At 42.0% G+C, this 26765-nt stretch overlaps 1 protein-coding gene across 1 annotated transcript in view; it reads left to right on the forward strand.

Annotated features, from left to right (window-relative positions):
- Positions 1-201: 201 nt before the first annotated feature.
- Positions 202-26765, forward strand: part of PLEKHG4B (pleckstrin homology and RhoGEF domain containing G4B) — an 82584-nt gene continuing 56020 nt past the window's right edge. The window contains exons 1-2 of the mRNA XM_063131046.1: positions 202-496; positions 26453-26650. Coding sequence (XP_062987116.1) covers positions 440-496; positions 26453-26650 — 255 coding nt within the window. The 5' untranslated portion in view covers positions 202-439. The remainder of the gene's footprint in view (positions 497-26452; positions 26651-26765) is intronic.

The following is a 26765-nucleotide window of genomic DNA, read 5'->3' on the forward strand; positions in this document are numbered from 1 at the left end:
AGGGGCTCTTTTGGTTTTGACTGCGAAATGAGAAGTGGGGTATTCCTCCAGTTCCCTGCGGAGCCCTCAGAGCTACTTTGTTATTGTTGGAAGTAGTCATGTTTATTCTCCCCCCTCCCTCCCTCTTGGATTCAGGAAGTTACATCAGTATGCATAATGAGGCAATAGGAGAGCAGTTTCGCGCTGTTTGGAAGTGGATTCTTTAGTCTGTTCTCACGGTCTGATCAAGTGTGCAACTGGCAGGGCAGAAAATGTCCTGAGAACATTTAGGGAGTGTGTAAAATTCACATGCAAAAGAGAGTGAAGGGGATCTGGTAGACACGTCAAGTGAAATTATTAGGAGGGCATTGGACTTGAGTTACAGTCTGCATTGTCTTGACACAGTTGATTTTATGGACTCCTTTCTTTGTTTTGAAATCTGAACAGAGGAGATGTCATTATGAATCACCGAGCTGCAGCTCCAAAGACAAGAAGTGATAATTATCTGAGCATAAAGGTATGTTGTATGCAGAAACAATAATACAGGCTCACCAGAAATCCTTTTTGGGGTGTGTGTGTGTGTGTGTGTTTAATTAACTGCATCCAAGAATAATTTTATTATTAGTTATTTGCAAATATAATTCTGGAGTTTCATGCAATATTTAAGGAACCTGTATATTTTACATGTTATGATCGCATTAATCAGGTCATTCTTACTATATAAATACACATTTAAGGAGTAATAATAATACCTTCTCTGAATTGGAGAAAACCTGTTGAAAGTTCAGAGACGTTTTCTCTTTTCTTGCTAACTCGATACTGTTTAATAAATGGGATTCTTCAATTTGCAGTTGTGCAAAATAAATGGCTGTATTATTTCTCTTTGTGAAAGGCATGAAACTTGTTCTCTTGCTTTTATACAAAAATGTCTGTTGTTTTACAGTGGAGATTAGTTCAATTAGGCAATCTTCTGAGAGGCAGAGAAGCGCCTTTGTAATCTTATGCAAATTGTTAAGCGTGTTCTCGGGTTGTGTTTTATTGTAATGTTTTTGAGAGAGTTCAAATTAAGACTTTTTCTTTGGTTTTTATTTTTATTTCCTCCATGGCAGTTTTTTTTGGCATTTTACTCTGTGCAAAGTGCTAAGAAAACTTTGGATGTGCACTTGTTATTAATAAATCAGATATTTTCAAACAGAACAACGTCTGAAAGGAGCAGTTTTTATTTTTAGGATGCAAACAGCATGGTGGATTTATAAAACATAGGTTCGGCTCTAATAGTACAATACTTCAAAAGGTCTCATGCTTTAACATTAATTCAAAGATAAGTTCTAATGCCTAATGTTAGAACCAAAAGAAATACTTAAATTATCTTAAATCTATGTCTAGCAGCTATGTCTCTCCCCCCCCCCATTTTTACACTAGGGTAGGTGCAGGGTGCTAGATAAGGATCTTAAAAGCCCCCCTACCCCTCATACAAGTGTTCTGATCCAGATTGCTCTCTCTCACTATCCTGTGCCTATTCTGTATATATATATATATATATATATATATATATATATGTATGTATGTATGTATGTATGTAGCTGCTAGGCACAGATTTAAAGTGATGTCTGTCTTGATTTTTAGAAATCAGGGAATTGTGTACTATTTTTTGTGACTGAGCAGTTTGATACTGGGCACAGAACTCTGCATTCTAGTAACCTCTGCTTTCTTCACTTTTTCTACCCCCTGAGGTTACATAAATTAATCTTTCAAATATGTAAGTGTAGTGGTTGAAAGTGCGTGTGGATAAGGAGTAAAACATATTTTCTGTTCATATAAGTCTTGATCTGGTACCCCAGTCCTTCCTTAGCAAAACCAGATTGTACTATTCCTCCACTTTTTGGCCATGGACTGTCTTAAAAAGTCAATATGAAATCATAAATAACTGTACCTCTAGGCATGCACAGAGAGCCTTTGCTTACTCCCTGAGCAAGTGCAGCATTTCCTAAATTAAGGCACATTCCATGGGAGATGGTAGAACTACTGCACAGGCCTGGGTTTTTTTAGAAGATTGTAAAGCTTGCCACTTATGTTGGTCTTCCTCCACCACTGATGAACCTTATGCTAGTACTTAGTGTCTGATCATATCTACCCTGTTTCAGCCTTGGATCAATGTGTGGTTAAAATTCAGAAGGACGAGAATTTCCTTTGGTTGGGGAGCTGGACTTTAACGCTTGGCATAACTTCTTACCCTGCATCATGAAGAACAGCACATGAATTCTTTATGCCAAGAAAGCAAATATATGTGCATTTGGATAATTTGGCAGGCAGCCTAGCCAAATTAAGAAGGTGCCTTGCTGGATTAGACCAAGGTCAATCTAATCCAGGATTTTCTTCCCAATAGTGGCCAGCCAGATACCACTAAATGCTCACAAGTAGGGCATGCAAGACGATGGTGTCCTCCTTTCATTTGTCCCTAGTACCTGGCATTTACATTTATGCTGCTTCTGAACACGCTGGTACCATTTTGGTGTCTTGGCTATTTGTCACTATTCTTGGTACAGAATTTGGATTATTTTGGGATATTATCTTGGTGCTCTCTCCTTTTTTTGGCAGGGTATTCTGTAGTCAAATGGATTGTAATGGTTTAGCCAAGATATATGATCATACAACAGTACAACTATAATTATCAATTTGCAGTGACATGTACTGCTATGCCATATTGTAGGGGTGCAGAACCTTAGGCCTAGGGGCCAGATCCAGTCCGGCTGAGATCCCAGTCTGGCCCTCAGAGGTTCTCCAGATGGCAACGCACCCTATCTCTTTCCCCCAAACCACCAGTTGTTCTGGCGTTTCCAAACTTTTGTACAGCTTGCTCCCTATTCTTAATGGTTGAAATGCCTCTCCTAAAGTTTAGTTAATGGCAGCATGAGCTGTAAGCTTTATGATGATGATGTCGTCTGTCTCCTTGAGAGCTTTGGCTATAGGACGATTCATACATTAAATAAATATATAAATCTAAAATATGCTGTTATTTTTTAATTTTGACCACCCCTTTTTGCCTTCAGCCTTGTGCAACACAGGAATGCAGCTCCCAAAAGCTTCTCCAAGATGGAATTTGGACCTCTGGCCGCAAGAGGTCCAACCCCCCTGCCATATTGCAGTTTAGCTTCAGGGAAGAAAGAGAAACAAATGTGCTGTCCAAATGTGTCTTACGATATAATTAATTATGAAGGTGGCTTGTGATACCCGAGATCTATTTTTCAACTGGGAATTCCCAAGGACTGAACTGCGTTGTGCCATGGCCCCTCTCCTGTGAATGTTTGCTGACCTGATCTCAAAAAGACACAAAAGCTGTGTGCTATAATGGTATTGCCAACTTCGATATATTTGCATTTTTCTTTGTTCTGGATCTTCCCCATCAGGGTTATTCTGCCGTTTGTTTAGGACTAAGAGAGCTCACTTTGTGGTTGAAAAGTGTGCTGAAAACATCTCATGATACATTTATTTTACTTGAGCATATAATCAGCTCAGATGCTCTTAGCAAGTAGTAATATATTTAAACTTTCATATATTAATATCCAGTTAAAACTCTAATGAAAAGGCTTACTAAAGCACATAAAATGAATGTGTGCATGTGTGCATACACTACTTACAACCACTTTCTCTCCCACAAACCTGCCTAGTTACTGAGACCTTGATAGAGGCCCTTCTTGAGGTCCCAATCCCCCGCTTCAAAGGTGAAGTGGTGGTTACAAGCGAATTTTTGTAATTAGTCAGCTCGTTATTTGAAACTCATTCATTCGTAATGCTCACCTTTGTAGCAAGTATGGATTGCTGTCTTATGAATTCATTATTAATTTTGGATATGAAATCAAATTAAAGGAGACCTCTCCACTGAGATTACACAGATGTATTCATTACTTTCTGAGAAAATAATAAATTCACGCTCCTTAGTATTGGTGATATGTGATAGGGCCTTTTCAGCTATGGCCCTCCAACCCTTGAATGCTGTTCTTTCATTTATACATCCCACTTTTTCACTAGAGTCTTCAGAGTGGTTTATAATATTTTTAAGACACAATAGATTCAACAAGAGCCATGTGTATACAAAAATCAAAATTGAACAACGCAACCAGCTCCAATTGAGAAGGTGCCAGGATATTCCTTCCCATCAGGGCAGTTGATGTCAGTTAGCCCAGGATAGGGAGGGCAGTCCAAATAGAGCAGACCCTGATGTTCTTCTTTGCCTGCTTCTGTCTCTCTCACTCCTTTCCCATAAAGTAATGTCAGTATTGCATGCTGGTGTACACAGCCCATTCGTTCCTCCTTCGCTCCTCCCTGCTGGTATGACCACCAAACAAACCAGGGGATCCTGGCCTGTAGCTCCCTCTATAAACCAGAATCATAAACCATTTTTTAATTATTTACAAATCCTGGCTTGTCTGAAAGTGACAAGCCAGGATCCCCAGTTCAGACATCAAGCTAAACAAACTCATCTTGGTTTGTTCAGTGGAGGTGCTAGTGGGAGAAGCAACTGGGAATGAGCAGTCTCTGTGTATCAACTTGCAGATCATCATTTATGATAAACCAGAGAGTCCTGGTTTCTTGTTCTGTGCAAACATGATCATAGAGGTATAGATGTCCTTTCCATATGAATTCTGCAATGGTATTCTATTTGTCTTTTCTAGTGCTAAATAACTAAGAGGTTTTGGTACTGTAGAGCTGGAAGTATAGGAGGAAACTGCCCAAATTGTTCCATGACAAACACACAGCATCCTGATCAAGTGAATTTGCTGTTGCCACTCACTATAGCACAGGTGGGCTATGCAAAACATTCCTTACGGCACAGAGGTTCTCAGCTTGTTTTGTTTTGAACCAGATAGGACCTTAGTACACAGACATTATTGTAATAAAATAGGCATTAGTTTTGCAAAACAGTAAAACTTGGGAACGCTTTTTTAAACAACAACAACAACCACCTATTGAATGTGAGGAAAATGTTTCTTCATTTTGTTTTGATTTACATTTTAGTCAAGAATGGGGAAGAACAGCAACTTCCTAGACTGCAGAACCACCTACCCACTTTGCCTCTGTCTTGCCAGGATTCATCTTCAGTTTATTAACCCTCATCCAGCCCATTACTAATTCCAGACAACAACATCTGACCAGCCTCACCATAGATGACAAAGAGAAATAGAGTTGGGTGTCATCAGCATACTGATGGCACTTCAGTCCAAACCCTTGGATAAACTCCTTCATTGGCTTCATATAGATGTTAAACAGCATAGGAGGTAAGATGGAACCTTATAGAACCCCACAGTTCAGTTGCCATGGGGGTCAAGGCAGAAATCCTTCCATTGTACTTTCTGCAGGTATCAGTGCAATCACTGTGCCCTCTAATCCCAACCCATAGAGCAGAGGTGTTGAACTTCTTTGAGCCCGAGGGTCGAATTCCGTTTTGGAGAAGCTCTTAGGGGCTACGTTGCAGTGGTGGGTTGGGCCAAAGGTAAAAGGACTGGGACCAAAAATGCCAGCATATTTTAGCTTAAAATTCTTGCTGACAGTAACTAAGCCTTAGAAGAGGCATTTCAACCTATCAGAACTGGAGTGGGGAGGGGGGACTGCACAACCCCCAGAAAACTTCCAAACGATCAGTGAGTTGGAGGAAAGAAGTGGGGCCAGGGGAAGGGGGTTGGGCCTTCTGGAGGAACCCTGGATTGGGACCCTGGGAAGGCCAGATTTGGATTCTGCATCGTTGCCATAGATCCAGTCCAACAGGATACCATGGTTGATTATATCGAATGCCATTGAAAGCTCAAAGATAATAAATAGTGTTGCACTCCTCCTGTCTCTCTCCCAACATCAGAGTGACCAGTCTATTTTTTGTACCAAAACCAGCCGAAGCTACATTTGAAGGGTCTGATTCATCTATATGGTGCTGCTGCTCCTAAACAATGTTTAACTAACCAAAACAATTGGAAATAACTTTTGGAATCTTTAATTTCTTAGCTAACTGTGTGTGACTCTCAGAGTATTTCAAGTGTGCAATAATAATTTCCTCTCTTCTAAAAATCTTACTGCAAGAAGTAATAGCTAAGGACACCAAGAAACCGCTATGGTGGAGGGAAATTATTTTATTTATTTTATTTAAAACATTTGTATCCTGCCCTATATCACTTGGATCTCAGGGCAGAAAAATATTAGGAATATTCCTTTATGGGATATGACAAAGTAATGACTGGTATGGAAGTGCTCCTTTGTTCCTGCAATGTAATAAAATAATAAGATGTCCACTAAATGAAAGTGGGAGGTATTGAATTTTTTAAAAATGTTTTTCAATAGGAGGCCTGATAGCACAAGTCATCCACAGGCAAGGCCCTGAAACAAGGGTTCTTTGAGACCAAAATGGCCAGGCGGACCATCAATACCTCACCTGAAACTATCATAAAAGGGGTTAAAAATGCATGCTGTAATGTTTAAAATCACATTTTACATTTTGTGTTAAGGGTTGCAGTGGTAAACAAGCGGTATGAGTGTTGTGTTTGGATGTATGAATTTAAATTTCTGCAGATCCAAGAAGCCCCAGAGCTAATTGAGCCATGACTGCAACTCCCATCATTCCCAGCCAGCAGGGCTCCACCTAGAGGACACTAGCTTGAGGAACCCCTCTTTATGCAGTGGTGCTGCACCCGTATTTGTAGTGGTAAACTTGTAAAAAGTGCCTCATCTGACTATCTTAATGCACGGACATTACATGAAGTATTTTTTCCAATGTTTAAGGAAGAAAAAACACTCTCTAGTGACAACTCTTCTGAAACTGCCCTTTCTTTTATTTTTATGTTTTATTTTGTTAACTGTGAGCTGCAGTTATTTCAGATAGAGGAATTATATCCTCAGGATGTGACTGTACAAGTCACAGGATGTGAGGAGGATTCCCCCCCCCCCCGGCTCTTTCTGATCATCCCTGTGCTCTTCACTCTTCAAGTGGCTTGCCCTCTCCTATGCCTCTCAGCAACTTTATGCTTAAATCCTAAGGATCAAGGAAGTCCCTGATAATGGTGGTGAGACACTTTCTGGTTTCTTCCCCACCCAGTCTTACTTTTAAGCTTGTGTTGTTCACGACGTCCACTAAATCAAAGTTCAGAGTGTCCAGGTGTTTCCTTTAAAACCAGAGACTAGCTGAGGTCACTTGTCTTTTGGCATTCTGCCTTTATTATCTACAATAATAAAAGAGGATGTGTGTGTCTGTCAAAGCCATGCCGCAAGGACCACGAAACCTAGACACCTAAGACTTGTCATCACACTAAGGGGGCTCTAGGGGTGTGCACCTTGGGGTTATTTTGTTTTTTAAAACACATTAGTTAATTTTAATTAATTTAAATGTGTCGGAGTGGTTGAAGGCTGCAATAACATTCTAAGTCACTAGAGGCAGACTTCCCTCACCAGCACAAAGCTTTGCAATTTGAAGCCAGGAGAGATAAGTAAGTTGCCCAATCCACCCTGATGTGGGAAAGCCCCACAGCAGGAGAATGGAGTGGACAGACCTCTCCCTCGGGGGGGGCTATAGGGGTCCACCTTCGTGGGTGCTCTGCGGAGGGGTGCCAGCGGGCATGGCTTCACTCAGATGGGGCAGGCACACTGTGTCCAACTCTGACATTAGCCTAAGTTTGCTTGAAGGCTTCCATGTATCCAACTGAGGGCTGCTGTTCCAACCCATGCGAAGCCGGATTTGTTTGCTAGTTGTTATTTAACAGGATGACATGACTATAGCAATGTCTCTATAGTGGGGCTGGGCAGAAGGTAATTTGGATCTCCTGGTAGATGTCTGTGTTGGCAGTAGATCAGTAATGTTTTCTGACACTTAAAAGCGACAAAAATTGGACTTTTTCTGCCTAAATTCCGCAGTTGAAATGAAGAAAGTTTGGGGTAACCAGGAGTGGACATCTGTATCAAAGAACTGTGAGCTCAGTTCAGTTCTGGTACTGAAAACAAATTTCTATGTTCAGAATGTGATCAGAGGCACCCTGTTCTATCATTCTGGGTGTATGTCTTTTGTACCAGGCGCCAGTTGAGGGATCCTGGGGTTCTAGTAAAAACAGATCCAGGAATCCTGCTGTCTGTCCACCCCTGCTCTACAGCATGGCTTTCCCTTTATTGTTTGTTTGTGGGTTGTATGACAGTGTTGCTCTTGCAGCGGAGGCAGACGCACAAAACTAGGGCGAGATGATCCCTGTCTCTGCTGGATTTTTACTCTAGTCTCTTTCCTAGTTGGCGTTCTTGTGCCATACCTGATACAGCCGCCCCCTCTCCTTACCACTATTTTTAAATCACTCTCCCCTCCCCCTTATATCAGCTACTCTTTTTTTTCCCCCTTTGAAAAGATTTCCCAGACAAGTTTGGAAGACTCTGAATTAATCAGGATCTTTTCTCCAACCTTCAAAAGGATTACAATTTCCACCACTAAATTCCTAATCCTAAAGAATCCTTTAAGGAACGAGATGAAGTTATTGGAGGGGGGGGAGAGGGGGGGGACCACAAGTCATAAGGAGATCAGGACAACTTTATTGCTTTAAAGAATTCTCCATTGTCCTTCGTTCAAGAGGCCAGAAAACCTTTTACTTGTTTGGACAGCTGCTGCCACAGGCATCACTGGAGGCTCCACTTGGGCATCTGCATTGAGTGTCTGCTGAGGACTATGCCTGCTCCCAGATGAGCCTTTTATTGTGCACTACCCTGCCTCATCCATGGACTTTTGGGGGGGGGTCTAGATCGGGGGGGACCTCAGGCCCGGGGGACAAATCCAAGCCTCCTGGGGTCCCAATCCAGCCCTCCATCATTCCCCAGAGAGACCCACCCCCTTGCCCCCAACCACCAATTGTTGGGTGGGTTCTCAGCTTTTGTTCAGTGTTTTCCTCATTCTAAAAAGTTGAAATCCCTCCTCTAAGGCTTAGTTACTGGCAGTAAGAGCTTTAACTGACAATATCCTGGTATTTTGTTGTATTTCAGTATTTTTTGGGCCCACTCCTTTTGCCTTTGGGGCCACCCCTTTTAATTTCAGCCTTCTCCCCTGTCCTTGATGATGACGCCTTCCATTTGTAACCTTCAATTAAAGGGAAAAGACGGAATAGCTGCACAGCGCCTTCTGATTGGTAGCACTAGGAGCACCTCCATCTGGAAGCCCTATGATCCTGCTTGGTGCTCTTGTTCAGTCCAGTTTGTTTCAATCAGGTGAAGCTGTCACAACCCGCTCACCTTGAGACTCCTTTTTACTCTTTACTTTAAAGGATCCCAACCATGAATTTAATTGGTATACAGCTGCCCATTCTGTGGATTATTTTTCCTTTCTGTGACCACCTCTGGGCATCACCTTTTACTCTCCTACTGTTTCTGTGATTCTCTGACCCCCTTTTTGGTCCCACAGAAACCAGCTTGGCACTTTGCGCACCTTTTATTCACCTTCTACTTTACCACTGCCACCATATAAACCAGTACCTTACTAACTACCAACTGACTTTAACTGTCGTTCCCCCTCACACACTCAAATCCAACAGCCAATCAGGATTCACTCACACCCCCTCCCAACAGAATTAACTGCTTACCAGCCTTACCATATGAAGTCCAAACAGCATTTACATAACCGATACATGGCATAAAACAGTGAAACATCACAGAAGCCTTCTAGACTCCTCTATGGAAGTGAGCTATCAAGATGTACTTCAGACATGGAGAGACTCTTCACTGTTATAGCAGTCCAATGCCCATCTAGCAAACATTAAACTAGGATAGGGATTCTTCTAGTAAAAACAACAGCAAAACAGTGAGGTCAATCCTTCTCTGTTTCCCTAAAGCAGGAGAGAACAAAGTTTAAAGGGAGATCTCGAGGCGTGACAGCCTCTAGCTGCTTCAGGGACCAGCAGCCACTGGTCTATTTAGCTGACATGAGGCTTTCCCCCATATGAAGCTTTGGTAAGAAGGACTATATAACTCAATGGTAGTGCACACATGTAGCATGCACAAGGCCCCAGGTCCAATATCTGGTATCTCCAGTTGAAGGGACTTTTGTCAGCCCAAGAAGACGTATGTCCGGAGACTTTGGACAGCTACTGCTTTTCAGAATAGTCAATAGAACAGGGGTGAGGAACCTTAGACCCATGGGCCAAATCCAGCCCTCCTCAGGCTGTAATCTGGCCCTCCGGGGTTCCCCCGATGACCATGCCCTCGTTCCCCTAAACACCAATAATTTAGTGGTTCCCCAGCTTTTGTGCAGTTTCTCCCCAGTCTGAAAGGTTGAAATGCCTCTCCTAAGGCTTATTTATTGGCAGTGAGAGTGTAAAGCTACAAAATACTGGTATTTTTCTATTTTGGCCCCAGCCCTTTTGCCTTTGGCTCTGCCACCTTTGCCTTTGGCCCACCACTGGCGTGTGGCACTTGAGAGCGTCTCCAAAATTGAATTCGCCCTTCAGGCTGAAAGGTTCCCCACACTTGCAGTAGAGGGCTAAATAGATAAAGTGTTTGACTTGGCTTAATATATTCTTTTATAAATAGTCATATTTATGGTCAGGAAACAAATGTATGAATCAGGGCTATTTGTCATCATTTGTGTCCCTTCATAAAGAAGTTGGGAAATTAGCATCAGCCTTTTAACATCTCTACATGAACCGTAACAACGTAGGACTCCTTCACAAGAAACTTTTATTTCTCTGCACGAAAGCAGGCCTTAAGCATTTTGAAGCAGATTTGTAAGCATTCCATATTTTCCTGCTTCACCTGTCTTTTTACTTTAAAAAAATCTACTAAGGAAGGAAAGATGGAATAGCTGCACTCGACTGGCAGTGCTAGGAGCCCTCTGTCTGGAAGCACTCACGGATATCCTGTGATCCCAGTGGCTGGAAAAAAATGCCATTATCTGTGATCAGCTGGCTCAAACCATGACTGGGTCTATGAGAATATGTTCTCTTACATCCCAAAGGATGGGATTAGGAGTCCTCACATCCATACAGAAAGTATATGAGCTGGCCCATAGGGAATAAAACTTATTTTCATAGATAAAGATTATATGGAAGTTATATCTAGTATAAATAGCTTTGTAATTATGCTTGATAGATAATAGTGTAATTATAGGTGTCAATGCAGGATTCTTCATACCTAACATTAACCTGTATCTTCTGGATTATAGCAGTATTTGCCAAGTAAATAACAGGATCTCTCAATGTGCAGAATGTAGGATAAGTAATAAGTTGACAGTATAGTGTTGCAATGCAAATACATTTTTAAATCCTTAGAAAATTGCTAAGATTTTATTTTTCTCACGGACTTACTTGTCTTTAAAAGCATTTGTTCTTCTAGTTTCTATTTCTTCTTTTTGGAGGATATGAGAAATGTTAGAGACAGATTCACAGGTGGTAGCCTGGGATTCCCCTATGGGTATTATTGAAAGGCTTGTAAATGAATCATGACATTGCCAGTTACTGTGCTCTGCACCACAAGTCATTAAAGGAGTCTGACCTCTAGGACAAGGGCTCAAATTGACAGGTGGTTCCTTTGGCATTCAGCTAAGGAAATAATGTAGAACCCATTGCTCTTGCAGAACAAAGGTATTAAAAGCCTGTTTAGAAATGTATGCTGATGTTACTGATTCTTAGGGGGGCAAGTTTCCATGCAATTTTTTTAAAAAATAAATAAATCTTGTCTGTTCTTTGCAAGGGAAAAATGCTCCAATTTGCAAGGGGATTTCCAAAGAGGATGTGGGCTTTATCACTGTAGAGGAAAATGGTTTTGCAGATGCCAAGAGCTTCTGTTTGTTTAGATTTTTCCAAACTATAAAGACCTTGTGAATAATAAAGGAAGTCTTAATAAAAGCCAAAGAGCTTCTTGGTTACTTTGGGGAATGATTCTGGAAACCATAAACTAACCTGCAAAAAGTTAATAGACAAACTGCCATTATCATCAGAACAGCAGTAGGGGCTTGTATTATTTTATCCCCCCAGGGCTGTTCCTAGTGCTGTTCTCAAAACACTGTAATTTGTAAGATTTCTCTTGCAGTGGTGGTTAAAAATGAAAAAATAATAATGTTACCATAAATACTTGTAACAAGTACTATCAGTTCAGCACATTTCACATTAAAAATTGATAAAATTGTTCATTTATTCAGAATACATTTTATTCTACCTTTCAGTTTTAAGAATTTCCTAGTCAAGGTCTGAAATTAAAAGTATACAAACAATATTAATACAGCAGAACAGATAAAATAATGGGAACACGAGAAGCTGCTTTATACTGAGTCAGAGGTGCAGAAGCTCCGGTTAAAAGGTCAAATCTGGCTCTCCAGGTTTCCCTAGATTGCCCTGTCTCCTTCCCAGGCCCCATCTCTTTCCCCCAATCACTTACTGTTTGGCGGTTTCCCAACTTTTCTATACTTTGTATTTTGGCTCAACTCCTTTTGCATTTGCCCCCCCTCCCTTTGCCTTTGCCGTCACCCACCAATGGAATGTGGCCCCTGAGGTCTTCTCCAAAACGGAATTCGACCCTCAAGCTGAAAGAAGTTCAACACCCCTGGTCTGCACTGAGGGCTCATCTGCACCGAGCAGGATCTTGCACTATGAAAGTGGTATGAAAGCAGTATATAAAAGGCAGGAGCCACACCTAGGGTGACCATATTTTGTAAACCAAAAAGGAGGACAACATGGTCGCCATGTTAAAATTATTTTTAAAAAATAATTTTAAAACCTCAATCTTTTTTTAAAAATCCTAAAACTCAATGGATGGACAGATCTGTTTCAAATTTGGTATGGCTAAAGCTCTACCTAAAAGCAATCATGGTGCCAAGTTTCATCTCTTTATCTTTAAAAATGACAATTTTAAAAATAATAATTTTAAAACCTCAATTTTAAAAAAATCCCTAAAAAATCAATGGATGACCGGATCTATTTCAAATTTGGTATGACTAAAGCCCTTCCTAAGTGCTACCATCGTGCCAAGTTTCATGTCTTTATCTTAAAAAATGACGGAGTTATAAGCATTTTTGTTAATTCCCATTAGAGCTGCTCTTTGGAGAAAATCCAGATTTCCCCTCACCCTCCCGGATTTGTCATCAGAAAACCAGACAAATCCGGGCAAATCCGGTCATATGGTCACCCTAGCCACACCAAGCAGGATATTTATTTATTTATTTTATTTATTTAAAACATTTGTATCCCGCCCTATATCATTAAGATCCCAGGGCGGCGTACAGATAAAAGCATACTGTATAAAACAATAAATATGCACAGTTAAAAATAAATTAAACTATGAACCAAGTTAAAATAATATATAATTTAAAAGCAGTAAACGCAGTTAAAACAATGTGCCATCTTAGCGAATGTAACCATCAAAGGCTTTGTTAAAAAGCCATGTTTTTACTTGGTGTTGAAATGAAATCAGTGTTGGCGTCAGTCAACATTGGATATAACGGTATAAAAGCAGTATATAGTATGTGTCAATGGGCCTCAACAGTTGTCAGTGCGCTTCAATACCGCTATAAAGCAGTCGTTTGGCTCCTGCCTTTTATATGCTTCTTTCATTCCGCTTTCATAGTGGAACATCCTGATTGGTGTAGATGAGCTCCCTGGGGTTTCTGGGCCAAGCGACACGTTTAACTTCATGTGTAGTTTGGCCCTCTGAAAGGGATCTTTCCAGACTATATCTAGCAATGCTGGAGATTGAACCTGGGAACTTTTGCATGTAAAGCCTGCATTCCACCCGGAACCACAGCCCTTCTCTGGATGCGCTCTCTCCAAATGTGGGTTTAACCTTATTCCCAAATGTAAAAAAGCGTCTTTTACCACACACATGCACACACAGGTTCTGTTCCTCAGGAGGTTGGTGGATTGGTTACGCAAGAATAAAAAATGTACACAATGATTATATTGTTACATTGGGAATTAGCTTGTTGGTGATAGATTCTATATGAACTCCAATAGAGAATTAATTAGCTGATATATACCTAACCTATGCATGCTTGATGATAATGATGATGATTTACATTTATATACTGCTTTATTTGCTAAAAAGACTTATGAGGCAGAGACCACACAACTCAATACACAGGATGGAGAAGCTAGCTCAAAAAGCACTTAGTTGCCTTGTCTACACCAGCCGTTTCTTCCAGAATAATATCACAGTTGTCCCTACCGGGCCGCATGGCGTTCACCTACTCCCATGGTGATCTTGGGATGACAGCTCAGTTTTCCTGGGATATCGCTGACTAGATTTGTAGCCGCTTTTCCGGCTCTCTCACTACAGTCCCGAAGTCCGCGGCTGGTGTGCCCCACCCCTTTCGCGAAGCTGTTGCTGTTCGGAGCGAGCTCCCAGCACAGCAAACAGCCAATCCGCTGTCAGCGGCGTGTGCATTGGCATCATCACGTTTCATCACTGAACGCTTCTTTATCGATGCGCAGGAGCTCATCTTCGGCAAAATACATTGCACTGGTGCACATATTGGAGGAGGTATTAAAAAAAAATCCATGCCCTGTGCCCATCTGTCCAGTCCCACCCACTTCCCCCGATACCCATTCAGAACCACTGTCACGGGGCACATGTCCTCCCGCAATGGCTTCCCTTTACTTGCGGGAAACCTCCATCGCAGGTGCCCCATGAGCGACGATCCTGGAAGCCGGAAACCTCACAATTATCCCTCCTCCCTTGCTAAAGGGCTGTAGGTGTAGCTTAGCCCACTGTCTAAATCGAGGGTGGTTTTCTTTTGACTGGGTTAGAGCTAAGCAAATCAGGACTCTAAGACTTTTGGGAGGAAGGGAGAGAGATTGTGAGGAGGAAGAGAATTGCGAAATCAGAGAAAGAAAACTGTTCCGCAGCAGTTTGTTGTGGGGCGCACAAAGGGGTGAGTAGAGCTATAGGGAAGTAAATCTAACAGTTAAACCCAGATCCTAGCATCTTGTGCACCCGTTACATATCTTCCTTGCTGTCTTCCTGTTTCAGATCTTTGTTATGAACCCTTTGTCTCTTATCAAAATCCTCCAGAAGCCTTCAGTAAGACAAAAAGCCCGCTGAACTGGAAGATGGGAAGGAGGACCCAAAAGGAAGCCTGTTTGCAATCCTTTCCACGGGCGTGCTAGGAAAGGCCTGCACTTGTGTGGCTGGGCTTCTGACCAAAAGTTGGATCCAAATCTCTTCAAACACTCACACGATAGAAAAGTGGGTAACACTGGCAGAAGCTAGTAGGGAAAGGACCTTCAAAGGATGGGGCAGAGTTCAAAAGAGAACAAGGTAGCATGGCTTTAAGCTGTCGATAGGAAGAACAGTAATCCCAAAGTGCTTCAGTAGGGCAAATAACTTGGGAAGCCTTGGGCTTAGCTTAATTTGTAGGCAGAGATTGTTTCGAGAGTCACTTACAGGAATAAACTTGCCTCACACTTTAAAAACATTTCTAACATCTTTGTTTTGTCTTGGTTGGGTAAGCTGGCCTGCCTGTATGTAAGTCAATATAGGAACTTTTGTCTTTCTGCTACCAGCATCAGAAATAGTTTATAGGGGACTTTAGGAAGCTAAAAGTTGCTAAACTTCTCTGTGGCCTATATGCAAGCTAAGGTTGGAATGATGACCTGAATTGGACCTGTTAAAATCCCCCAGGTCTAAAAAAGGAGAGCTGTAAGTCATTGGAGAACGGGTGTTTCTTCCTTGGAAATGGTATGCTAGTATCAGCACTATGCCAAGACGTGCTTAGGGAAGGGGTAGCAGCGGGGTGGGGTGGGGGGGCATGTGTCCTCTGCTATTTAAGGACTGCCAGAGAATTGTCCTCTTTTCAAAAGCATCCTATGTTTCAAGCACTGACCAGTTCAATTCCAGTTTAAATAAAGAACATAGGAACTGTTGCCAGTCCACAGTTAGCACCTGGACAGCAGACCAGACATGCAGATCAGCTTGTCACAGTCTTCTACACTATGGTGAGATGTACTGTATTTCTAATGAAATTATAATAATTTCTACATTTCTACATTGGCATATACACCTATTAATTTGCATATGTAAATTTTTTGGACATTTGTGCCCTCTTTTGTCCTCTTTTTTGGTGATGCATTTCTTATTGTTTTGGCAATTTGTAACTAGCCACCCTAAGGGGGTGGGCAGACTTCAAGCTTGAGGATCTACTTTGTTTTTTACTAGGACCCTAAGGTCCACCAACCAGAGCCAGATGCAAAATACTGGCTCAGATAAGTGAATATGTTCAATATTCTTAGCAGCTAAGGGTTAAGGAATAGGGTGCCTCTGAGCACATGCTCAGCCTAGGAATTTGCCATTGTTATCAGAACCAAACTCACAAGTCCTTTCATGCAGAAATGCACGACTGCCCCCCCCCCACAAGCACTCTCTTTCTGTAATCTAAGTTAAAAGGGAAACGTTTCTTAGTTGCTGCTGCTGCTATCTACTGCAAATCACCCAGAGAACTCGTACAGGCCTTCTGCTGGCCCCTAGGTTAGGGAATGAGAGTCTAGTGGAAGTGTAGTATGCAAAGCACCTTATCTGAGACTCCCAAGCATGTACAAGGGTTCAGCCAACATGTTTACCAACTGATTCATCCAGCGTTCCATCTTTTCTTGTTCACATTTAATCTGTGACTGGATCAAAATGAACAAGCAAAGTAACCTTTTCACCTGCTGGTTTTATAAATCGGCTGGAAATCTAAGCCTACCACAGGACTTAGTTGTATGGGATAGTTGAAAGCTGTTAACAAGTCTGGACCAGACAATGTAATTGTAGATTAAATGCAGAGTATGAGTAAATGGGAGAACCCTGTGCCTGTGGAGAGAGCCAAGCCTTGGCAAGAATCCCTGCGGTGGCTTTCTGTAGGGTTATTTTCTTCAGCACAGTCTGGTGTCTGCATGAGAGTCAAGTTTTGTGTCTTTTTCTAGGGTTCTCACACAGATTGAGTATTAAGCACTGAAATCTACAGCCGTTTCTTTTCTTTTCAAAGAATGGCTTGAAATGTGGGGTGGGGTTGCAAGCTTCCAAACATTATCACCATTTCCCTTGGAAATTGCTGTCTGATGTTATCAGCCCATCACATGTGCCGAATTGTTATATACAGAACAAGCCTATAATGGGATGTAAGAGCCCTGCTAAAAATAGACGTCTTGAGTGTTTTGTGGTTCGCTTTGAGGGTTTTTCTGTATCACATCCTTAATGTATACCTCTCTCTCATGAATGTGATTGAATTTAGCCTATGACAGCCTTCCCCAGACACCCAGCTCCATTTCTCCTTTTCTTCTAAACCCAGTATAGTGGTAGATGTTCCAGTACATGGTTAATAAATGGGAAGTGAATATTGATGATGGAGGTACTTTTGATAGGTGGAACTAACCATAGTGATGGTATTCAACGTGTACGGGATGGAGTTGCACTCCTCCTTTTAAAGATTGTGTTCACAACTGGGGGTTGCTTCTGGTTCTAGCTTTGCTGCTAGGTGTCTTTCCAACTTTGCTATGTCAGCAGCATCTTGACCTGGGTAAGGAATGATCTGGCCACGGTTATTAATGCTTTAGTAATATCCAGGCTTAACTACTGTAATGTGTTTATGGGGGTGCCTTTGAAAACCTTTTGGAAACTTTTGGAAGGTTCAGAACCCAGCATCCAAGCTGTTGACTGGGCAGGGCCAATCCAAGATATTTTGCTGCCTTACTTCAACAGTGGCGCCAGTACATGTTTTCTCCGCCACACCCAAGGGCAGTGAACTAGCTTAGGGGGTACAGGGCAAGCTGTGCAGCACCCACAGCTCTGTCCTCTAGCACCTCACTGCTTCCCCCACTGCATCTGATGCCTAAGACAGCCACTGTACTCTGTGTCAGGCCCTGGCTTGGATCATATTGCACGTATCCGGAAAGAGCTTCATTTTATCTATTCTTTTAATTAATTTTTTCATTTTCCTACCACTTTGCCTTGCACCATGCCAGACTCCCTGTTAAATGGTGGCGGTTGTTTTTTACTTAAAAAATAAAATAATCAGGAGGGCCAGGGAGACTTGTGGGTGCCAAAAGTGGCCATGGGCACCATATTAGAGACCCCAGATAGCCTGCCATCTGCTGAACTATGGTAACATTTTTGTTCCAGAATTGTTTAATATTTGGAAAAGTCCAAAGTATATACCTAAGATCTGCTTTAGAGGTTTGGCATGTCCGTTTATGTGGAGTGGGATAGCATTGTTGTTGTTGTTTTAATCCTTTAAATGTATACTCATTAAATTAACTGGTGGATTATTAACAGTACAAGATTTGTGTATTCAAATCTTTGTTCCATTTTTTGGTAGGAAGGCTGTGATAGTTCCATTTGTTTATGGTCCAACAGTAATGCATACATTTTGCTAATCAAATCCTGAATTAGACGGTTTATTATCCATTCTTCATTCCCCCCCCCCCATATCATTGTCTATTCTTAATTAAGAGCTGGATTACAATATGACGAGCCTGGAATATTGGAGGATGTTATCCTTCCATAAGTGTTGTTATTTTATCATAAGAAACCATATGGAAACATCAATCGTGACAGGCATCTCAGACCTCTGTGGTTTTGGGTTATGTGTCTGTATTCCTTTTCCTGTAGCCAAAGCAGCAGCCAAGTTCATTCCCTTTTGGTATTTGTTTATTCAACATAAACTATGATGGGATATTGCTATTAATGATAGGCTAACGGGTTGTATGAAAGTTAAGAAAGGAATATTAAAGCGGAATGATTTTGAGGAGATTTGGAAACCATTTGTTAAATTTGTATTAGGAAAAGGGAAAGGGTGTAAACCGTCACAAGATGTGTTACAATTTTGGAGTGTAGAATAATGGTCCCAGGGGGTGGGTTGCACCTTTTATTGTTATCATTTTTATTATGGTTATTATTGTTGTTCTTGTTATTATTATTAGATTATTGTATTAAGTAGGTGTTTTCTTTGTTCTTTATTGTTATTATTGTAATTATTAAAAACAACAACAACAAAACACAGACTACGATGGCTACCCATAAAAGGTGCATTTTTCTTTCAATGACTTGGTTCACACGCAACACTGCACAGCTCATCTTTGTATATCCAATTCCCACTTGTGGGGTGTGTGCTGTGTCATACAAACCTGGCGAGGATGGGTTATGCGTGGTCTGTTCTAGGGTTTGCACACCACGACAACTCCTGAGTGGGGGAGTTGGATATTTAAAATGGCAGCTGCACATGCCCCACATGTTCAGCAGCCTCACCTAGGGTTAAATACCAGCTTATATTGGTTTCCTAACCCAAGCCCTGATCTGGGTTCATTCCTGTTTGAAAACCACACAGCGTTCACTTGTGCCACTGACACACTAAAATTCTGTTTTCCCAGCAATGAAGGATTGCTTCCCTGCAGCAGGCATACTCATGAGCTTTGTTTCTCTTGCAGATCACAAGTGTTGTTTCTGTACTGCCTGTGTTTCATCAGTGCCAGCCCTTAAAAGAATGTAAGGAGTGTTGTGGATGTTGGAAGCAATTAAATTTACAGTCATATCTCTCCCAAATGTTTTACGTGCACCAAAATTCTTACATGAAAGCAGCTTACTCAGGTGAAATGCATCAAAGTCAGAAACTAAAATGCAAAGGCCCCTAGAGGGAAACAGTAAGGGAACTTCCAGGATTCCCATGTTGCCGCCTTTGACGTACACTATCAGAGTGTGTTATCTGTAGACTGCTCGAGGCTGCATTCTTTAAAATGTTTGTGCTCAAAGAGCTACTGTTGAAGATACAAGTACTGCTTCTAAGCCCACACATGTAGCTTTTGAATAATTATGCACAATCAGCTCATGGAATTCAATAGCACAAGACAGGGTTGTCATCATCATCATTTACTAGATGATTTGTAAAAGAACTGAATTCATAGTGGATAGCCATAACAACTAAATGGAACCTCCACATTCAGAGACATTGTACCAGAGGCTGTGGACGAATTAGGTTGTACAAGCAACTTCATGACCAGCTTGTGAGCCTTCTCAGAAATATCTGCCTGACAACTGCTGGCAACAGAATGCACAATCAGATGGACCTCGGATGTGGTTTGAGTGTTGAGCGGAATAACTTCCATATTTCTGTTAGAGAACTGTGTTTTAAAAAAAATCTCTTCCAATGTTAGAGAAGCTCAAAATCTGTTGGGATTTGATACTTTCCACTGATTTTATAACACTTACTGAATCCTTTTTTCTTTTCTTTATTTTTTTGGGTGGTAGTGATGGTTGGTCACTGCTGGATACACAATTCTGGACTCAGTGCATCTTTCATCTGATCCAGCAAGAAAATATTGGGAAATGTTTTGCATTTTTTTCTCCGGTGCTATATGAAACTGGATAATTTTATACTTGAACCTCTGACTAACACTGTCTGCTTTGGGGAGGGCACCAGGAAGGGCTTAGCTAATCACCAATAAATCATTAGGATGCTGGCCAGGAGTGAGCTCTCTGCATCTGGAATGCTTTGGTACCATGAAGATTCTGTCACAGAAACAGTGTATTCTGGTGGGAGGCAGAAAGAGCCAAAGTGGCAGAACCCAACATAACAGCCATGCTAAGAACTGGGCACTTCTACTTTGATGTGAAATAGAAAACTAAAACCTGGCAGAGGGCCAAGCGTTTGAGTTATTTCACTTTCATTCCAAACAGTTTTTGTTTTGTCTTCTCCCACCCCCGTAATCTGAAATGCTGCTTAGTCTATGTCAAGAAAAATCAAGCCAGCAGTGTTTTTAAGCATTGTATTAAGCCAACTGTTATGTCAGATCATTCAGTGAATCATTAAGAAATACAATCATTGTGGCTCACACATAAATGTATTTCACTTGATTTACTCAGCATTTGATGACTGGCTGCAGAACATGTGGATTAAGCGGCATTTCTAAAGTTATATTTTGAGAGGGCCAAGCAGTACGAACATTTTATCTGTGAAGACTCACTTCTACATTTATATGTGATCACTCAATGCTGCAAGTCATTGGGGCTGTTCACACAACACGCTAGTCCACACTCAATGATTGAGTGTGAATTGCTGTTGAACCCTGGGTTGTTGAACCTTGGGTTGTTTGTTGAACCGTAGGCGTGTTGTCTGAACCCCTGGCACTTTCCACAGGGTGGCTTATTAACCATGCAGCGTGGCTTGTTCACCACCCTGAGCAACCCAACTACAAACCACGGGTTCAGAAGGTGGCTTATTTGAGGAAAAAATAGTCACACTTCATGATTAACAAGCCACCCTGTGAAAATGTACTGGGGTCAGACAACACACTAGCGCGTGTTTCAACAACAACCCACACTCAGCCACAAACATGTATGATCTACCTGCTACTCTTGGTTCAGCTTTCCTCCCCATCTCTGTAGTCTCCTCTTATGTTGAGCAGGACCAGCATCAAAGGTAGGCACACCCCAGCAGGTGCCCACTGACAAGAGCCTCCTGAAGTCTCTCCTCCTTTTCACCATTGCAGCCTGCTTGTTCACCTGTCTCTTGCTCTGGTTCAGACAACAGTGGTGGTGAGGAGGAGGAGGAGATGCCACTGCCTACTGGCTCGCTACCTGTTAAACAAGCAGGTGGGAACAATAATGAGGGAAAAAAGATAAGGACCAACAGCAGCTGGTGACAATAGTGGTGAGAAAGTAGACTCAATGTGTTGTGGAGGACATCAAGGATGACTTGTCCAAGCATACTCCGAAACCTGGAGCTGGTTGTGATGTTGAATTTTAAATCGTAACCTCCCCGGGGTAGAGATAAATATTCTCTGCCCTCATATTCACATGACCACAGGGTGGTTTATAACCCACACTGGCTTATTAACCACCCTGCACGTTCTAGTTGCATGCTGGCTGATTTACCAAATTAGTATTACCAACTGTGGCTTGTCGTGATATCTGAACTTAGTGAGGATTAGGGCTGTGCACCGCCTGGGCCCAAATCTGACCTGAGCTGGGCTGATTCAGCCTGGCTAGGCCTGAAACTGAGGTAGTACCAGGTTGGCCTGAGGTGCCCCAAGGCTGAAGCAGATTGGTATTGAAGCCGCTGCCTGCCCACCCAGGAAAGTCAGTGCAAGCAAGGCCAGCCATGAGTCCAGGTGCGCCCATTGGACTCACCAGACTCACTTCCCTTGCCCTCCCCGGTCCCCTCCCGCTTGCACTGCCACGTGTGTCCTCTTCCCTGAGAGCTGAGCTGCGATTTAAAGGTAATATTTAATTCTCTATGACTGCAAACTACAGCGGCCGTAAAGACATATCTCATTATGTGATCACAACTATGTTGCAGCTTCAAGTGCAAAATGGCCATGCCCAAAGCCGCCTAGTGAGCTGGGAAGATTTGAACCCATGTCTCAATGATCTAAGGCAGGGTGGGGAACCTCTTTCAGCCCAAGGATGGAATTTAGTTTTGGAGAAGCTCTCGGGGGCTGTGAGGGGGACTGAAGGCAAAGAGGTGGAGCGAAAGGCAAAATGGGTGGGGCTAAAATGCCAGCGTATTCTAGCTTTAAGCTCTTATTGCCAGTAACTAAGGCCACAGCTAGACCTAAGGTTTATCCTGGGATCATCCAGGGTTCGCCCCTGCCTAAGCACTGGATCCCCTGTGTGGAACCTAGGTGAACAGGTTTGACCCCTGGATGATCCAGGGATAAACCTGAGGTCTAGCTATGGCCTTAGTATTAGGAGAGGCATTTCAAAGTTTTAGATTGGGGATAAAACTGCATAAAAGTCAGGAAACCAAGAAATGATAGGTGGTTAGGGACTTCAGGAGCTCTGCATTTGGCCCCCACACCTGAGTTTTCCCACCCTGATCTAAGACTAACATTTTAAATTATTATAGTATACTGGCTCCTTATAGTTTGGGTTGAGCTAAATGGTATTTTAAAGGCTATTCAGACCCTTTAATTCTGTAGTCCAGATCAAATGATTCATGTTCCTATGTTTTAGGACCTAACCTGGCAGGGGTTTCTTCTGCACGAGCCCCATTGAAATGAATAAGAGATGAGCAAGAGCACGATAGTGGATTTCCCCACCCCCACCCCCACCCCCACCCCCACCCCCCAAACCCCCGTACTGTGCCATTGTCAATTATATTGTTTGGCTCCAATCATGCGGGACAAGTCTTGGAGCATGGGCTGTATACAAACACAAGGTGAGATAACTTTTTGGCTTGAAGACCTTTCCTTTCGACTGGCATGTTTGAACTTGTGTTTGTAGAGTAGTGTGAGAGGTGTTAAAAGGATGTTTTTGGTTACCACCAATTATCTCTGCTTGATTTGGAAAGAGAATTTGTGGTCATAAATCGTAAGGAAGAGGTTCACGTTCTGTTTTCTTTTTTGTTTATTATTCCTTTTTCAGCTGTCCTCACTGTCATTGGGACTTATCTCTGCACACAGCCAGACTGTGGTCTCCTATTCCACAGGCGCTTTCAAGTAATCTTCAGATGGAATGAAAAACCTATTTTAAACCTATCCAGTAACCTTTATTGAAAAGGGATGGGGTGTTGCAGGGCAAATTGCTGAGAGAGCAATCTTCATTTTTATGAAGGAGTTTTCTACTGCCCTTGACTCCTGACATCTCTCTAGAACTGCATTGCAAACAGTTGGGGTGGGGTGGGGATAATGGGCTTAGTGTTTGATCATATACCTGTAGAATCAGTAATATTGTAGGAACTGTTTATTGACATTCGTCTTTGTTTCTCTGCAAATATTAAGATGCATGGATAGAGTATTATTGGAGATTGAGGCTGTCCTAGGTTTCATTCACATAATAGTAACTGAACCTCATCAGAACAGAAAAAGTATCCAGAAACATCAAAATGTATTTTTTCCTTTCTGCCGTAAGGTTCAGTAATGATGTGTGTGGTCTTTCTGGGGAAAAATGAACTGGAATTTTTCCCCAGTGCAAATTAGGCTAATTTGCATAGGTTTGTTTGCATTGGAACATCACTAAAGATGGATTTAATTTAGCATGTTCAGTAAGTTCAAGTGAAATAAACAAGGAAGCTAAAAAAAGTACCCCATGTTAATTGTTTGTTCTAATACACCTCAAGTATTTGACCTGAAATATGACCTACAAGGAAAAACTCTGTGGCCAAATTGTTGCCAATAAGAGTAAATGCATTAGCACCCATTAAAGCACCCTCCACCCAAAATGTGTACGCGGAACCTCATTTTGCACACCAGCCTTGTCTTACGCCCAACACCCATGGTGGGAAAAAGACAATCCTGATTCTATTGCAGGGGTGATCTCCCTCAGGTAGAAGCCCTAGAACTCAGTGTACAGTCTGTGCACAGTTCTGAGAAACCAACTTTGAGAACAATCCAGGCTGTTGCAGCCTTTCCCTAGTCAGCTCTAATCCCTCTCCCCAGTGCTTCTCTTCCTTCTTCATTTTTATTATTTTACATTAAGTTGTAGTTAAGGATCTGCAGGGAACACATGGCTTTGCAATACTGGTGTCAGGTTTTTGTCAGAGGAAAAAGCTAGTAAGGGGACATGAGCAGGGCTGGTGCCAGACTATTTTGCGTCCTAGGCAAGGTGAGCGACTTGCACACATACACACCAAAAAAAATATGGCCAACTTTGATTCAGCTGTTCAAAAAGAGTTTCTGAACTATTATATTTTCCTTTGATTATGTTTTTTTAAAAAAACAACTAATTTGTCTAAAACTGACCCTTAAAGGGCAGTTCTGCGCCCCTCTGAGGTCTGCGCCGTAGGCGGCTGCCTAGTTGGCCTGGACATGAGAGAGCTCCACTGGTCCCCAGGCCCTCATTCTAGAAGCAACCCTGGGGCTAAGGATAAACTTGTTCTCTACAACATCCCCCAGATCAGCCTTCCCCAGTCTGGTGCTTTCCAGATGTGTTACACTTACAACTCCTGGCATGCTGCTCCTACCAGCATGTCTAAGGTTTGTTAAATACCACAGCCAGGTTCAGACATCACAACAAGTTGCTCCCAGCTAGGGTAATAATAAGGTAAGTCAGCCAGGAAACAACTGGCATGTGTAGGGTAGTTAATTGGATGAGACACCCTTGGTGCCTCCCGCCCCACACAGTGAGGCTACATTCTGACCACCATTGTCACCACCTGCTATTGCTGTTGTCTCCCCCCCCATTATTGTTCACATTGGCTTGCTTGCCAGGCAGTTGTGTCTCCTCCCCCTCCTCCTCCTCCTCCTCCCCCCCACCACTGTTGTCTGGACCAGAGCAAGAGACAAGACAACAAGCAGGTTGCGATGGTGAAGAGGAGGAGCAACTCCAGGAGGCTCTTATCAGTGGGCCCCTACTGGGTTATGGGCCCTTGGCAAGTGCCTAACTGTGGCTATAATTGATGCTGGCCTAGAGATGTAAAATTTCTGGAAATTTTGAAGCCATGTAGGGTGTGTGTGGGTTTTTTTCCGGGGCAGGGGGGAATGGAAATTTTTGGGGAAATTGGGGGGGAAATGCAATATTAGCACTTTTTACAGATTGAAAGTCACTTTGTTACCTGAGGAACATAAAATGTAATTATGTACAAGTTGGTTTGGCATAAAATTATCACATTTGGTGTATTAAAAGTACAGTGTATTCAAGCAATTATTACAAATTGAATTTATTTTTTACTTTTTTACGTTGTTGTAGTAGTAACAATTGGAGCTACAAGCTCCTGAACTGTAAGGAACGCATGAACCTCTTTGGCTTTGCCAATTTATGAGAAGCAGGCAAAACATTTTTTTTTAAAACCCCCAGAAGAAACCAACATTAGCAACAAAGAAAATTATTTATGTCTCCGCTAGTCCTCCACAGTGTCAAGCAGACATAAAGCACCCATTCCCATAAAAAGAACTGAGAAAAAAAAGGGGGGACCAAGATTCAATGAATATGCATGAAATTTAATCAGACTTATATTCTGAACTATCACTAGTTTCAGTCTCTGCTTCAATGGCAGTGCCCCTAGAGGCAGAAATGTATCTTGCTCTTGCATTTGAGAGTTGTAGTCTCAGTTTGCACCTAGGACTTGGTTGTCTTCGGTGTACAGAAATTGTAATAATCTGATACTGTACATAGTTTTTAGAAAGCATTTGGAGAAATAAATATATGAACACCTTATCTTAAATATTTTATTCATCATGCTAAAATAAAACATTCCGTAATCCATTTTTATTCATCTCCCCGCTTTTTTTCAATTTTTCAGGAAAAAAAGGCTTCGGGGGGAAAAAGAGGGAAACCCCCCCTTTTTTCTGGGTTTTTTCCCTGGGCCTTCGCATCTCTATACTGGCCCTGAAGGGGACCCATAGAATGGCAGCTCAACTGGTAGTGGTGGGCAAACTTGCATTGCAGGAACCCTTATAAAGAATTAGTACTCTTCTTATTGAAGTACACCTGACATGTTGAGAAACCCCAGGGTTCTTCTCTAGGATATGGATTGAAAAACAGCATTAAAAGTTGATATTTTATTATTCAACACTGAATTATTTCCCTTCAGAAACAAACAACCTGTGGCATTTTTGTTTTGTTTTGTTTCTTTTAGGACTCTGAATCCCTTGATACCTATATCCAGAATACACTTTCCTCTCTATATCCACCATTTGAGGCCACCGCTGCCACTGTTCTGTGGCAGCTTTTCAGCATTGTTGAAAAATGTTATCATGGAGATGGTCTCAGATGTCTAATTGATTTCCTTGTTCCTGCCAAGAGAGTCTTACAGTGTATCCAGCGGGAAACCTGTGTAAGTATATTTGGCAAAACAGAGACTTCCTTTGTTAATGATTTAAGAATGGGGAAAAAATAAGATGGGTTTAATCTTTTAACTACTAAGCTTTCTAAATCTAGCTAATGAAACC

Source organism: Elgaria multicarinata, chromosome 1 (genome assembly GCF_023053635.1).
Source record: "Elgaria multicarinata webbii isolate HBS135686 ecotype San Diego chromosome 1, rElgMul1.1.pri, whole genome shotgun sequence".
NCBI classification, from domain to species: Eukaryota; Metazoa; Chordata; class Lepidosauria; order Squamata; family Anguidae; genus Elgaria; species Elgaria multicarinata.